Here is a 14,381-nt window from a genome sequence, read left to right on the forward strand (position 1 = left end):
CGGAGCACCCGGAGAAAACCCATACATGCACAAGGAGAACATGCAAACTCCACACAGAGATGACAGAGGGTGGAATTGAACACGGGTTTCCTAGCTGTGGGGCCTGCACGCTAACCACTCGTTAGTATCAGGGAAGCATAAAGACATATGCTGCCTTTGCCTGTATTAGAGATGTGTTTTTTGGTGATTTTTTTTGGGACCAAAAATCTGAGAATTTGCAGATTCGGAATGCTGAATCATTAGTGTGCTCTATCCAGTGGGGTACGTTGTCGTGGTCTACGACCATGCATCCTGACTTTTAGTTTTATGTACGGGATTACTATATAGACAAACAACCATTCACACTGGCTGCACGGCGGTCGAGTTGTTAGCATGCAGACCTCACAGCTCGGAGACCTGAGTTCAATTCCACCCTCGGCCATCTCTGTGTGGAGTTTGCATGTTCTCCCCGTGCACGCGTGGGTTTTCTCCGGGTACTCCGGTTTCCTCCCACATTCCAAAAACATGCTAGGTTAATTGTCGACTCCAAATTGTCCATAGGTATGAATGTGAGTGTGAATGGTTGTTTGTCTATATGTGCCCTGTGATTGGCTGGCCACCAGTCCAGGGTGTACCGAGGTTTCATTCTACAACCATGGTCTACAACCATGCATCCTGACTTTTAGTTTTATGTACAGGATTACTCCTTATTAAGGCCTTAACCTTGTGAAATCGCAATCTCCTGGTTAAAGTCATCATTGGGGATCAAACATCCTCCTGCAGCATATCCACTACCGCTCTGCGCAGATCTAAACTCTTAATTCCCATCATCCTACAAAGTAGAAATAACTTTGCAGTAATTACTAAAGCGGTTTACGGTTCACGGCATTTCTCTAACAGATGGTAATTTCGCTGCCACAATGACTTACGACTGAAAACGACAAGATGTTTTCTTCTTAAACTTGTTTTACTTCAAGAAATCGGGTAACTCTGTCGGACTTTTTTTAAGTTCGGTGCCATGTAAACAAACACTTGCTCACTGTGTCACGCTTGCACCGGGGAGGAAACAGACAGATATGCTTACCAAGTCAAATTACAGTCCATGTCGAAGAACGCCTGGCATCGCTGTTCAGTAGTAGTTAACTTCATGAAAGACAGCGTGCCGACAAAGACAAAAGCCAAACCGCAGGCGCAAATGGCAGACGCTGGCTGTCAGAATGCGTACAAATCACCCTTGGCACACTGCAATGGGGGGGCCCGATTTCCCCGTGTTGTCGTTTCTTCACTGCGGTTTTATGTCGCTAACAGTGCTGAATCAACATGCTGATTAACAACTGATTTTGGTTTCTGACATATCACCGATCCAACTTTCTCTACCGTCCATAAACTAAATGTAGGTTAGCTGCTACTGAATTCGTTCAATTCCATCCGTTTTTCAGAATCAGCGATTTAAGACAATTTTTAATGATTTCTAAGGCACACAGAATCTTCTTTCTATTTTTCCCTTCAGGGGTCCCCACAGCAAATCAACCGCGTCTGCGTCTACATCAGTCTCTCTCACACAAACTACCCTCATGTCCTCCTTCACTACATCCATAAAACTCTTTGGTCTTCCTCTAGTCCAGGGGTCTCAAACACGCGGCCCGCAGGACCCCCGTCTTGATGTGAAAGTTTTATGTTAGTGCGGCCCGCGCAAGTTTGATATGGATGCTGTATGGTATCATGTACCCAGAAAAAATTATTACGTTTGATTAATGTTCATGTTCAAGGTTAAATAACTGTTAATAGTTATCCTCCCTATCCGTGTGGAAGTGGTAAGTTTTTGGCTATTTAAGTTTAAAGGAAATAACTTGAAGGCTACCGTTTACGTCACTAGCGCTCTAGTTTGCGAGTTAGCATGTGTCTCAAGACCCTGCAGTTGCGCAATATGTTGTAAATAAAAAGAGTATAAATGTGACTAGGTTAAAGGTTAAATAACTGTTAATAGTTATCCTCCCTATCCATGTGGAAGTGGTAAGTTTTTGGCTATTTAAGTTTAAAGGAAATAACTTGAAGGCTACCGTTTAGGTCGCTAGCTCTCCAGTTTGCGAGTTGGCATGTGGCTCAAGACCCTGCAGTTGCGCAATATGTTGTAAATAAAAAGAGTATAAATGTGACTAGGTTAAAGGTTAAATAACTGTTAATAGTTATCCTCCCTATCCGTGTGGAAGTGGTAAGTTTTTGGCTATTTAAGTTTAAAAGGAAATAACTTGAAGGCTACCGTTTAGGTCGCTAGCTCTCTAGTTTGCGAGTTAGCATGTGTCTCAAGACCCTGCAGTTGCGCAATATGTTGTAAATAAAAAGAGTATAAATGTGACTATAGTCGTGTTTTGTCATGTCTACAGGGCTCTAATAATGCTTTGTTCATTTTAATCTGAAAAAAATTGATTGATTTTCTTTATTCTTGATTTGTTTATTTATTTTTCATCTTATTTTGTGCAGAAAAATATATTTGAGAAAAGTGAATGAAATGAATGAATGAATAAGTAATAACTAGGCTGCACGGTGGTCGAGTGGTTAGCATGTAGTATTGAATGTAGTATTATTCTACCAATATAGTATTCACTATCTCTCCTCTGGACATGTCCCAACCATCTCAGTCTGGCCTCTCGGACTGTATCTCCAAGGTCTCTAACATGTAATGTACTTGTTCCTGATCCTATCCATCCTGGTCACTCCCAATGAGAACCTCAGCATCCTCATCTCTGCTACCTCCGGTTCCTCAGTGGCACTGTCTCTACACCAAACAACACGACTGAGTTTTCCTTTCATTTTAGCTGGAACTCTTCTGAATATTGTATTCATATGTCAATATGCCAACATAGAACCAAACTACCTACAGAACCGACCTACCAAAATCAACGCCTACCTTTTCTTTCTTTCTCAGCCGGCTTAAGAAAGAGTTTCCGACTTGGCAAGAAGAGTAATTGGGTGAAAGAAGCAGCTCGTTCCAGAAGGTGGAGCTCCGGAGTTCATGACTCCATTTGTCCACCTACGTACGTCGAGGTCATCCCTTACCATAAAGATCCTAAAGACAGACACCGTCTGGTGGTATTGGTTGGTACGTATGAACTAATAATACTGACTATATCCCACGCAGATCCTTTCAGAGCAGTGCACGGTGATCCAATTTACCTGAGCTGCAGTTGATCAAACGTGAAAATTCGAGGCATTGATGAAGATTTATGTTCCTGCTTTTGATTGACAGAACGAGCCTTTCCCATCAGAACTACGTAAACACAGTCAGAATCGTTTGTATTCTTTTAACTTACTTCAGTGGCCCACCCCAGATTCTTCTTCTCTGCCAATCCCGCAGGCCTGCTCTTTGTATTTCGGAGCTCCGTCTCTCCCCGGGTGGGTGGGGGGGGAGGGTTACGCTGAGCCCCGTTGAAGGTCTTTTTAACGTCATGTGACTGTGGGTCATATATATGCAACAAATTGGAACAACGATGAGTATATGTCCAGAAAGAAAACACATAATTGGTATTGGGAAGAAAAGCTTTGAAAATGTCAGCCAAAGGGCTCCGTCGTCAAACCGGAATAGTTAAGCTACAGCTTGGATTTACATGGTTTAATTAGGTTGGGGGGCGGCACGGCGGTCGAGTGGTTAGCGCGCAGACCTCACAGCTAGGAGACCAGGGTTCAATTCCACCCTCGGCCAATCTATGTGTGGAGTTTGCATGTTCTCCCCGTGCATGCGTGGGTTTTTTCTCCGGGTACTCCGGTTTCCTCCCACATTCCAAAAACATGCTAGGTTAATTGGCGACTCCAAATTGTCCATAGGTATGAATGTGAGTGTGAATGGTTGTTTGTCTATATGTGCCCTGTGATTGGCTGGCCACCAGTCCAGGGTGTACCCCGCCTCTCGCCCGAAGACAGCTGGGATAGGCTCCGGCATCCCCCGCGACTCTCGTGAGGGTAAGCGGTAGAAAATTAATGAATGATACAGGATGAAATGTTAAAATTAATATTTTCATAGATGACACATAAAAAAACCTGTTTATGACTAAATACATTTTAAAAGTTATTAGAGCACTGTAGACATGAAATAACACCCCCACAGTTAGCGTCTAATTTAGCCACAAATTTACCACTTCCACACAGAATGGGAGGCAAACCTTTTTTTTCCCACTCTATTATGTTGGACATTGGTCGAGTGGTTAGCGTGCAGACCTCACAGCTAGGAGACCAGGGTTCAATTCCACCCTCGGCCATCTCTGTGTGGAGTTTGCATGTTCTCCCTGTGCATGCGTGGGTTCTCTCCGGGTACTCCGGTTTCCTCCCACATTCCAAAAACATGCTAGGTTAATTGGTTAATTCCAAATTGTCCATAGGTATGAATGTGAGTGTGAATGGTTGTTTGTCTATATGTGCCCTGTGATTGGCTGGCGACCAGTCCAGGGTTTACCCTGCCTCTCGCCCGAAGACAGGCTCCAGCACCCCCCGGGACCCTCGTGAGGTTAAGCGGTAGAAAATGAATGAATGAATAATTAAGTTTGATTTTACCTGAGTCTGGATTGGATTTCACTGTCTGCAGAGAAAGAAGGCCACGGGTCATCATTAAGATTTTTTGGCATTCGGAATCCTAGACAAGAAAAACCAGACCCCGGATACATAAAGTGGAGCAGATTGAATCAAATCAAACAATATTCCATTGTGCCCTAGAAAAGTTGGTGTAAATGACTGCTGGCACTACGTAGCATGCAACTCAAGGAGGAAGGTGAAGTGGACAGTATCCACATGGCCCGATGTGGATTTTTTTCTTAAAAGCCACTGTGAAAGCCATTAGCAGTGTAAGAGCAGAGAGTCCTAAAAACTTGATATTTTGTAATGTACTGTGTCCGTCCAACACTGTGATGGAAAAGGCAGGTATGTCAGGAATCCTACTTTCAGAGTCTGATGCAATCTAAGGCCGGACAAACCTAGTTTAGAAGAATATCCCAGATGCTACTGCAAAATGTGTGTGTGTGTGTGTGTGTTCATCCTACATCCTACACTGTAATGACACTGATACTATGTGACTTTGCAGATGTTATATTTTTATGTGCGGCTATGGATTTTCCAGAGGGTATACAGCATTAATGGCGGCACAGCCAGCAAAAAAACAGTCTGATTGGTTGGAGAATCAGACCGAAAACAGCATGAAATCAGAGCTCTGTCTGCCTGACTGTCTTACTCATTTTTGGGCCTTTAAAAAAAAAAAAAATTAAACCCCAATGGCAAACACAGATGTACCACTCAAGTCACTCGGTGCATGAAATCATTAGTGCACCCTGATATGGAGCATATTATACAGAGCTAGTTGGAATCCCTCGTTTATCACACTTAATTGGTTCCAGATTTGACAGTGATAAGTGAATTTCCACAAAAGACCATTCCATATTAATGGTTAATAGAATATTTTAGTAGTTAAACCAAAGGAAACCAGTGTATCTTTCTAAATAAAGGTTTTAACATTATTAGAGCCCTCTCGACATTAAATAACACCCCTATAGTCACTTTTACACTATAGTCAACCACAAAACTGATTTTTTTTTTTAAACGCAATATTGGAGGGACGACTGCACCACGCAAACGTCAACTCAACAGTATATATGAATACAATAGCATCTGTTAAAAAATACTTCTGGGCCTCATACTGAAAACTCAAAGGATGCTGGGGCCACTTTCACATTTTTGAAACCAACCCACGTAGATATGCAAAGATGTTTTTTATATTTAAAAGAAAAAAACAGCCTGTATTTTAGCTTTGTTTTATCGGTGACTAAGCATATTATTAGTATTCACTTTTTCTTCTTAAATTATACCTTTTTTTCATTTTTGAAAATATTTAAACTTTCCAGTTGTACATTCCACTTGTATTATGATAAAAAGTAAATTAAATTATGAGATAGGAAAGTCATAATTACATGTATGTGTAAAGTCACAATTATGAGATAAAATTTAAAATGATGTGTTAAAAATTTTGAAATTATGAGATAAAAAGTCATGATTACGAGGTTGGAAAGTCATAATTATGAGATCAAAAAGTCATAATTATGAGATAAAAAAAATCCATTAGAAGGTAAAAAGTCACACCTATGAGCTAAAAAGTTCAAATTTGATCATAAGTCAAAATTATGAAATAATGTCATAACTTTTTAGTATTTTTTTAAGAAAGATTTTCTCATAATAATATGAAACCTGACAGAAAAAAAACACTGTTAGAAAAATCTCATTGGTAAGTCAAGTCAAAATTATGTTTTTTATGCTTTAGGCTTTTTGATGTCATAATTATAAGATTGAAAAGAAATCAAAATTATGAGATAAAAAGTCAAAATTATGAGATACAAAGTCAAAATTATGAGATTAAAAAGTCATTATTAGGAAATAGGAAAATCATAATTGTGGGCTAGTCAAAATTACAAGTTCAACAGTCATAATTATTAGATAAAAAGTCAAATTTAAGAGATAAAAAGTAAAAAAAAAACAGCAAAGAAGTACAGTTTGTATCTCATAATTTATAATTTTGACTTTTTATCTCCTAATTGTAACTTACTATAAGGATGTTGGGGTTTTTGGGGGGTTTTGCGGAAGAAACGGGCACCCATAGAGTAGTTATTTTTCATTTTTTCACTTTTCTTTACCATTTAATATTCCAATTTTATTGTCATATTCTTTCTTCTCAGTGTAAAGCTAATTCTGTATTGTAGCTTCAGAACAGGAAGTGCAATTATACCGAATGACTACCACGGCTATTGTTGTAGGCATTATTGAATTCCTTCGACCAAAACAAGTCGTTTTGTTCTTTATCTGGAGGTCCCAGCGGTGTTGGCGTGAACGAACTGAAGAGGCGTCTCCTGATCTCGGACCCTGACCTCTACGGTGTAACTGTACCATGTAAGGCCGTAAGACAACCTTGTCACTTTTTCCTTCCTGTACGCCCGTTTATTATTAAGGGTGGTTGTCGTCAACTTTTTTTGCCAAACTTCTGCTCTTTTCAGACACCACGCGTGACAAGAGATGCCAAGAGACAGAAGGAATGGATTATCATTTTGTGTCGGTTCTCAAATTCGAGGAGGACATTCTCAACCACAGGTACATGTGCGGGTTTCCTCTCCCGTGTCGTTAAAATGTAGTCTGACATGTGTTCTGGTCATTCTATACCATTCAAGTCTGTTTTGAAAGGAAAGTCCACCCTTTCTGACGTTTTTTTTCAAGCAACTGGCTTTTATGTCCTTGTCTGCCCCCGTTAATGTCTGCCTGCAGGTTTATAGACTATGGGAGATACAGAGGCCACTACTATGGAACAAGTCTGGACTCGGTTTACCGTGTCATGGCTGAGGGCAAAGTGTGCCTACTGGACATGCACCCTAGTGTGAGTAATGGGCTATCAGGAAAGTTTACGGAATGTTTACTCAAAACAATCTGTGTGGAAAATCATTGGAACGTTGGAACGTTATGCCGTTGAAGAAACAGGCGCACAAGGATGATATTTCTCTGTCTTAATGAAGTAAATATGTCTTTTATCATGACATTTTTTAATTCCGCATTTGACGTTTTTTGGAAAGCTCTGCAAGCTAAGAGGAAAAAAGTGAAGCTCGAATACTGTTTTTCATTTCAGTGGGGAAAAATCGGTGTTGGACATGATAGGAACAGTCCATCATTTTATGTTCGGAAAGAATAAAAGACAAAAGAATCCAGATAATAAAATACCGTTATAAGGGGGTGCAGTTTAAAACAAAGCTCGAAAACTGGGGCTGTTTGATTTTTGAGTGGAACCTTGGTTAGCATCATTAATCCGCTCACAAAAGGTCAGACTCAAACCAAAACTGTACTCTAACCAAAAAAAATGTTCCCATAAGAAATAATGTACATCCAATTAATCTGTTCCAGAAAGCCGAAAATGTTGAAACAAATAGTTTTGCAATTATATTTACATACATAAAATGATTTGAAACACAGTGGATGTTGAAAATTTACACCAAAATTTTGTCCTGGTTTGAGTAAATTTTTCCAGGAGGCTTTTTCCAGCGCCTTTTTAAGGTCATGCCACAGCATCTCAATAGGATTCAGGTCAGGACTTTGACTAGGCCACTCCAAAGTCTGAAGTTTTGGTTTGGTGGACTTGCTGGTGTGTTTTGGATCGTTGTCCTGCTAAAGAACCCAAGTTGGTTTCAGCTTGAGGTCACCAACAGATGGGTGGACATTCTTCTTTAGCAGAATTTATGCTTCCATTTATCACAGCAAGTCTTCCAGGTCCTGAAGCAGCAAAACAGCCGCAGACCATCACACTACCACCACCATATTTTACTTTTCCGGTCATGCCATAGCATCTCAATAGGATTCAGGTCAGGACTTTGACTAGGACACTCCAAAGTCTGATTTTTTTGGTTTTTCTTCAACCATTCAGAGGTGGACTTGCTGGTGTGTTTTGGATCATTGTCCTGCTGAAGAACCCAAGTTGGTTTCAGTTTGAGGTCACCAACAGATTTTGGTAGACAACAGAATTCCATTCCATGGTTCCATTTATCACAGCAAGTCTTCCAGGTCCTGAAGCAGCAAAACAGCCTCAGACCATCACACTACTACCACCACCGTATTTTACTGTTGGAATGACGTTCTTGTAATGGAACACACACCTTCCAAAAAGTTCAACTTTTGTCTCCTCAGACCACAAAGTATTTTCCCACAGGTCTTGGAGATCATCAAGATGTTGATGTTGGCAACATTGAGACAAGCCTTAATGTTCTTTTTGTTCAGCAGTGGTTTTGATCTTGGAACTCTGCCATGCAGGCCGTTTTTGCCCAGTGTCTTTCTTATGGTGGAGTCATGAACACAGACCTTGTTGTGGGGTCTTTTGTAACCTCTTGCTTGAGTCGTGATTGCACACTAGGGGTCATTGCCGTTTGGCTCTCAACCTCGATTCCACCATAGACTCTTTTCCTTGCACCTGACATTTTGTCTTTTTCCCCCTCCAGAAACTCAAGCGTGTCTACACGTTTGAATTTAAACCGTTTGTGGTTTTTGTGAAGCCACCACGTATCGAGGAGTTACGCCTCACCAGAAGAAGAGTCAAATTCATCTGTGATGAAGAGGACTCAAACCAAGCCAGGATGTTCTCAGTAAGCGCAAGTAGATCACAAACACACAAGATACGTAGTATACCGCCTCGGAACATGCAAGGGCGGTGTGAGGTCACAAACTCTGACCCCCTTTCCCCGATACTTGAACTGCACACACCCTGCACATGATTGACATTTAAGGGAAAAGGGCGGTGATTCGGTTGCGCTGTGGGTGGCTTGTTGCTCCACATTTGATATCCATACATTATAGCGTGATATCACAAGTGCGTGCTTGTGATAAACACATTCTTGTATATCAGTGAATAACATGTTCCTCCAAACAAGCGCATATGTTCGACTCTGCATATGTTTTTCAAGGTCACTTAACATCCATCTGGCCTCTCAGTGTTTGACCTTGGCTGCCCAAGTTAGCCTTGTTAAATCCATGAGGTCCCACACCTGCGTTTGCTGCAATTTGGATTTGACTAAACACCACGGGCATAAGCCCAAAGTGTACGTAAATCACACAAGTGTCAAGAGAACAATAATAAATAAATCTAACGTGACAGATTGTACAGTTCAGTTGGGCTGGACCACCTGTTCCCACACTGATTTAAATCAGTGGTTCTCTGTGATTTTCCACCAAATGTTTTTTATTATTGAGAAAGTGATATCTATTTATTTATGTGTACTGTATACACTAAAATGTTGTTGTTGATTTAATATTCTGTTAAAATAATGTTAAATATTGCAATCGGAATCTATGTTTCAGTATGGATCCGCACGTCACTAGCAGAAGTTCACTTTTCACGGTCGATAAACGAGGGACGGCTGCAACGCTGTCATTTACGAAATACCCACAAAGCATTGCTAGGTACTCCTAATGAGAACTAAGAGTAGAGTAGTTACTGAGGAACTCATGGGGGACTAATAAGTACAGTAGTTACTGAGGAACTAATGGAGAACTAATGATTAGAGTAGTTACTCATAAGTGGAGTAGTTACTGGGGAACTAATGAGGAAATAATGATTAGAGTAGTTCCTTAGTAACTACTCTAATTGGAGTAATGAGGAACTAATGAGGAAATAATGATTAGAGTGGTTACAAAGGAACTAATAAGTGGAGGAGTTACTGAGGAACTAAAGCACATAGGGTAGTTACTGAGGAACTAATGAGGAAATAATGATTACAGTGGTTACTAAGGAACTAATAAGTGGAGTAGTTACTGAGGAACTAAGGCTCATATGGTAGTTACTGAGGAATTAATGAGGAACTAATGATTACAGTTGTTACTAAGGAACTGATAAGTGGAGTAGTTACTGAGGAACTAATGAGGAAATAATGATTAGAGTGGTTACCAAGGAACGAATAAGTGAAGTAGTTACTGAGGAACTAAAGCACATAGGGTAGTTACTGGGGAACTAATGATTAGAGTTGTTACTAAGGAACCAAGGCACATAGAGTAGTTACTGAGGAACTAAGGCACATAGGGTAATTACTGAGGAACTAATGAGGAACAAATGATTAGAGTTGTTACTAAGGAACTAAGGCAAATAGAGTAGTTACTGAGGAACCAAGGCACATAGTGTAGTTACTGAGGAACTAATGAGGAAATCATGATTAGAGTTGTTACTAAGGAACTAAGGCACATAGGGTAGTTACTGAGGAACTAATGAGGAACTAATGATTAGAGTTGTTACTAAGGAACTAAGGCACATAGAGTAGTTACTGAGGAAGTAAGGCACATAGGGTAGTTACTGAGGAACTAATGAGGAAGTACTAATTAGAGTAGTTACTAAGGAACTAATAAGTGGAGTAGTTACTGAGGAGCTAATGAGTAAATAATTATTAGAGTAGTTACTAAGGGACTAATAAGTGGGGCAATTACTGAGGAACTAAGGCACATAGTGTAGTTACTGAGGAACTAAAGAGGAAATAATGATTAGAGTTGTTACTAAGGAACTAAGGCACATAGAGTAGTTACTGAGGAACTAAGGCACATAGGGTAGTTACTGAGGAACTAATGAGGAAATAATGATTAGAGTTGTTACTAAGGAACGAAGGCACATAGGTTAGTTACTGAGGAACTAATGAGGAAATAATGATTACAGTGGTTACTAAGGAACTAATAAGTGGAGTAGTTACTGAGGAACTAAGGCTCATATGGTAGTTACTGAGGAATTAATGAGGAACTAATGATTACAGTTGTTACTAAGGAACTAAGGCACATGGAGTAGTTACTGAGGAACTAATGAGGAAATAATGATTACAGTGGTTACTAAGGAACAAATACATGGAGTAGTTACTGAGGACCTAAAGCCCATAGGGTAGTTACGGAGGAACTAATGAGGCAATAATGATTAGAGTTGTTACTAAGGAACTAAGGCACATAGAGTAGTTACAGAAGAACTAATGATTAGTAGTTACTGTAGTAGTTACCGAGGAGCTAAGGCTCATACATTTAGAGCAGTTAGAGATGAGGTTCTCTTCCACATGCTGAAACAGTCGCTTGCAGTATGTGCTCCGTTTTCTAAAAACAACTTCCTGTAGGATGTTGGGTCCCTCCATTATTATTCCCCCAGCGGGGCCTTTCATGGTACCTTGACCGCACAGTTAAAACCCAACCTGAATGCCTTCTGATTCCTTTCTTCTTGTCGTTATTCAACTCACAAATCACATCCCGCGCAGACGTAAACGGCGCTACTGACAACCAGATCTATCATTTTCAAGGCTAAAACAAACACGGCCAAGTGTTTTCTTTCTGCAGGAGGAAGATTTTGAAGACATGATTCACTTGGCTGAAACCATGGAAGCCCAGCATGGTTACATGTTTGACAAGGTGCTCGTTAATGGAGACATTGCCACGGCCTTCAGAGAGCTCAAGGCGGACCTTCGGCGAATGGAGGAGGAGGAGGTCTGCTGGATTCCTGCGGAGTGGCTTCGCTTCTCGCCAACAATGGCGAGGAGGAGTTGCGGCCTTCTGGCTGGCTGGATTTGAACTTTTTAACGTAGATGTAGGTGGAATTTTATATGGATTAGTAGGTTTCTGCTTGTAGCATTCATTTGTCCCATATTTGAAATGTTTTTTTCCATTCATAAACAATGACTGTGATTACTACAGTATGACTTTTCCATAAAGTTGTCCCTTAACATGCAGCTAATTAGGCAACCAGACTCTATCTTCCTTTCTTTGTCGCAGAGCCAGTTTTTCTATTGGCATTTTGGCTAAAATAACAAATGGGGGTGGGGGTGGGGGGTGGCGGGCTTTCTGCTCAGCAGAGCTTGCGACTGAGCGTTATCCTTCCCTGCCAAGTCGCAAACATCAGCATGGAATTATTCTGACAGCTGCTGCGCTTCAATTAACTGTAATGCACACCAGAGAAATATTATTAGTAGCAGGCGGGGGAACTGTACAATTTAGGGGTATAAACAAGAAAACATGTTGTGCAGACGCTTCGGTTAGATCAGAGGGTGTCCAAACTGTGGCCCCGGGAGCCAATTGCAGCTCATACCTGCTTTTTTTATTGGCCCGCGGCACATTCTAAAAACAAAATTAAACAGGAAAAACAGCAAAAATTTTAAATCAGTAGTAATCATACAAGAATGAAGTCAAAATATTAAGATTAAAAAGTCTAATGAGAAAAAGTCGTAATTTATGAGTAAATGTAAATGTAAAAAGTAAATGTAATATTATGAGGACGATATTTTTAAAGTTTTTTTTAAGTTGTAATATAATGAGAAACAGGGGCGGCACGGCGGATTAGTGGTTAGCGCGCAGACCTCACAGCTAGGAGACCAGGGTTCAATCCCCACCCTCGGCCATGTTCTCCCCGTGCATGCGTGGGTTTTCTCCGGGTACTCCGGTTTCCTCCCACATTCCAAAAACATGGTAGGTTAATTGGCGACTCCAAATTGTCCATAGGTATGAATGTGAGTGTGAAAGGTTGTTTGTCTATATGTGCCCTGTGATTGGCTGGCGACCAGTCCAGGGTGTACCCCGCCTCTCGCCCGAAGACAGCTGGGATAGACTCCAGCACCCCCCGCGACCCTCGTGAGGAAAAGCGGTAGAAAATGAATGAATGAATGAATAATGAGAAACAAACAAACAAGTAGCATAAAGTTGAAATATTAAAGCAAAATGTTATATTTTTTAAGCTGTAATATTATTAAAAAAAGCAAAATAAAGTTTTTGGAAAAGTCGATTGCAAATTTTTTTTTAATATTTTGTGAATCTTAAAATATGAGATGAAAATTTACAAAAATACTTGAAGTACTTGAGGGGGAAAAACTGCAAGAACAAAAAAAAAACTGTTGCAAAAACAAAGTGAAAATATGAAGAAAAAAAAAGTTGTCATTTTACGAGAATAAATCAGAAAATTGTTTATACAATGTCCGTAGCATACAGTTGAAATATTAAAGAAGAAAAGGTTTGTTTTGCAATATTATGGGAAACTAATAAAATAAATAATAAAATATATAATAATAAATTAATAAATAATAAAATAATAATATAATAAATAATAAATTAATAAAAACTAAATAAAGTTGTACAGAAAAAGTTATACTGTAATGAGAATAAAATCAAAATACATTGCACATTAAGTCAAAATATTACAAGATAGAAAGTTGAAAAACACAAAAAAAAAATAAAATTCCAAGCCAAAAAAAGCCGTATTCTATTATGAGAAAAAAAAAACTATACATTTTTTAGAAAATTAAGTGTGAGGGGAAAACGTTAATAATTATAATATTAGAGAAATAATGTCAAAATATTCAGAAAAGAAAATTCACCAAGATTACTTAAGAAGTCGAAATATTTGGAAAATGTGCAAAAATAGGTGGAGTGAAGGTTGCTGGTTCTCCCGTGATTATGTCCAAGTATCCTTGGGCAAGACACTGAACCCCGCTGATGCTACGTCATCAGTAGCTAAATGTGCTAACAGTGCCAAAGCTTTCAGCTACTATTCATTCACTCCTCAGGCACACACTGGTGGTGGTAAACTACATCTGTAGTCACAAGCGCTCTGGGGTTGTGTCGTTGGGACACGACGACAGTGACCGAATGGACGTAGAGCAGACTGACCCGGTTTCTGGACGCTTCCCGATCCATTTTTCCACAGAAAAATGATGTACAATTTCAGCATTTTCACATTAAACAGAAGCCCTGGCTGAACTACATAGAAGTGTACTTCCACGTCAAACAGGTGCGCTCCCAGCCCCCTCCAACAATACTAAAGGTCACGCCCCCCAGTGCCAGACAGGAAACAGAAACAACACAATAAAAGCACAGAACTAAAAATAATGTCAGAAATAGAAAAA

The 14,381-nt window shown here is 40.0% G+C and overlaps 1 protein-coding gene across 1 annotated transcript in view; it reads left to right on the forward strand.

Moving 5' to 3' along the window:
• Window positions 1-12,229, forward strand: part of LOC131125705 (MAGUK p55 subfamily member 7-like) — a 33,983-nt gene extending 21,754 nt beyond the window's left edge. The window contains exons 13-18 of the mRNA XM_058067504.1: window positions 2,906-3,079; window positions 6,817-6,897; window positions 7,002-7,095; window positions 7,267-7,375; window positions 8,979-9,122; window positions 11,830-12,229. Of these exons, the coding sequence (XP_057923487.1) occupies window positions 2,906-3,079; window positions 6,817-6,897; window positions 7,002-7,095; window positions 7,267-7,375; window positions 8,979-9,122; window positions 11,830-12,060 (833 nt within the window). The 3' untranslated portion in view covers window positions 12,061-12,229. The remainder of the gene's footprint in view (window positions 1-2,905; window positions 3,080-6,816; window positions 6,898-7,001; window positions 7,096-7,266; window positions 7,376-8,978; window positions 9,123-11,829) is intronic.
• Window positions 12,230-14,381: the final 2,152 nt, after the last annotated feature.

The sequence above is a fragment of the Doryrhamphus excisus genome, chromosome 3, assembly GCF_030265055.1.
Source record: "Doryrhamphus excisus isolate RoL2022-K1 chromosome 3, RoL_Dexc_1.0, whole genome shotgun sequence".
Lineage (NCBI taxonomy): Eukaryota > Metazoa > Chordata > Actinopteri > Syngnathiformes > Syngnathidae > Doryrhamphus > Doryrhamphus excisus.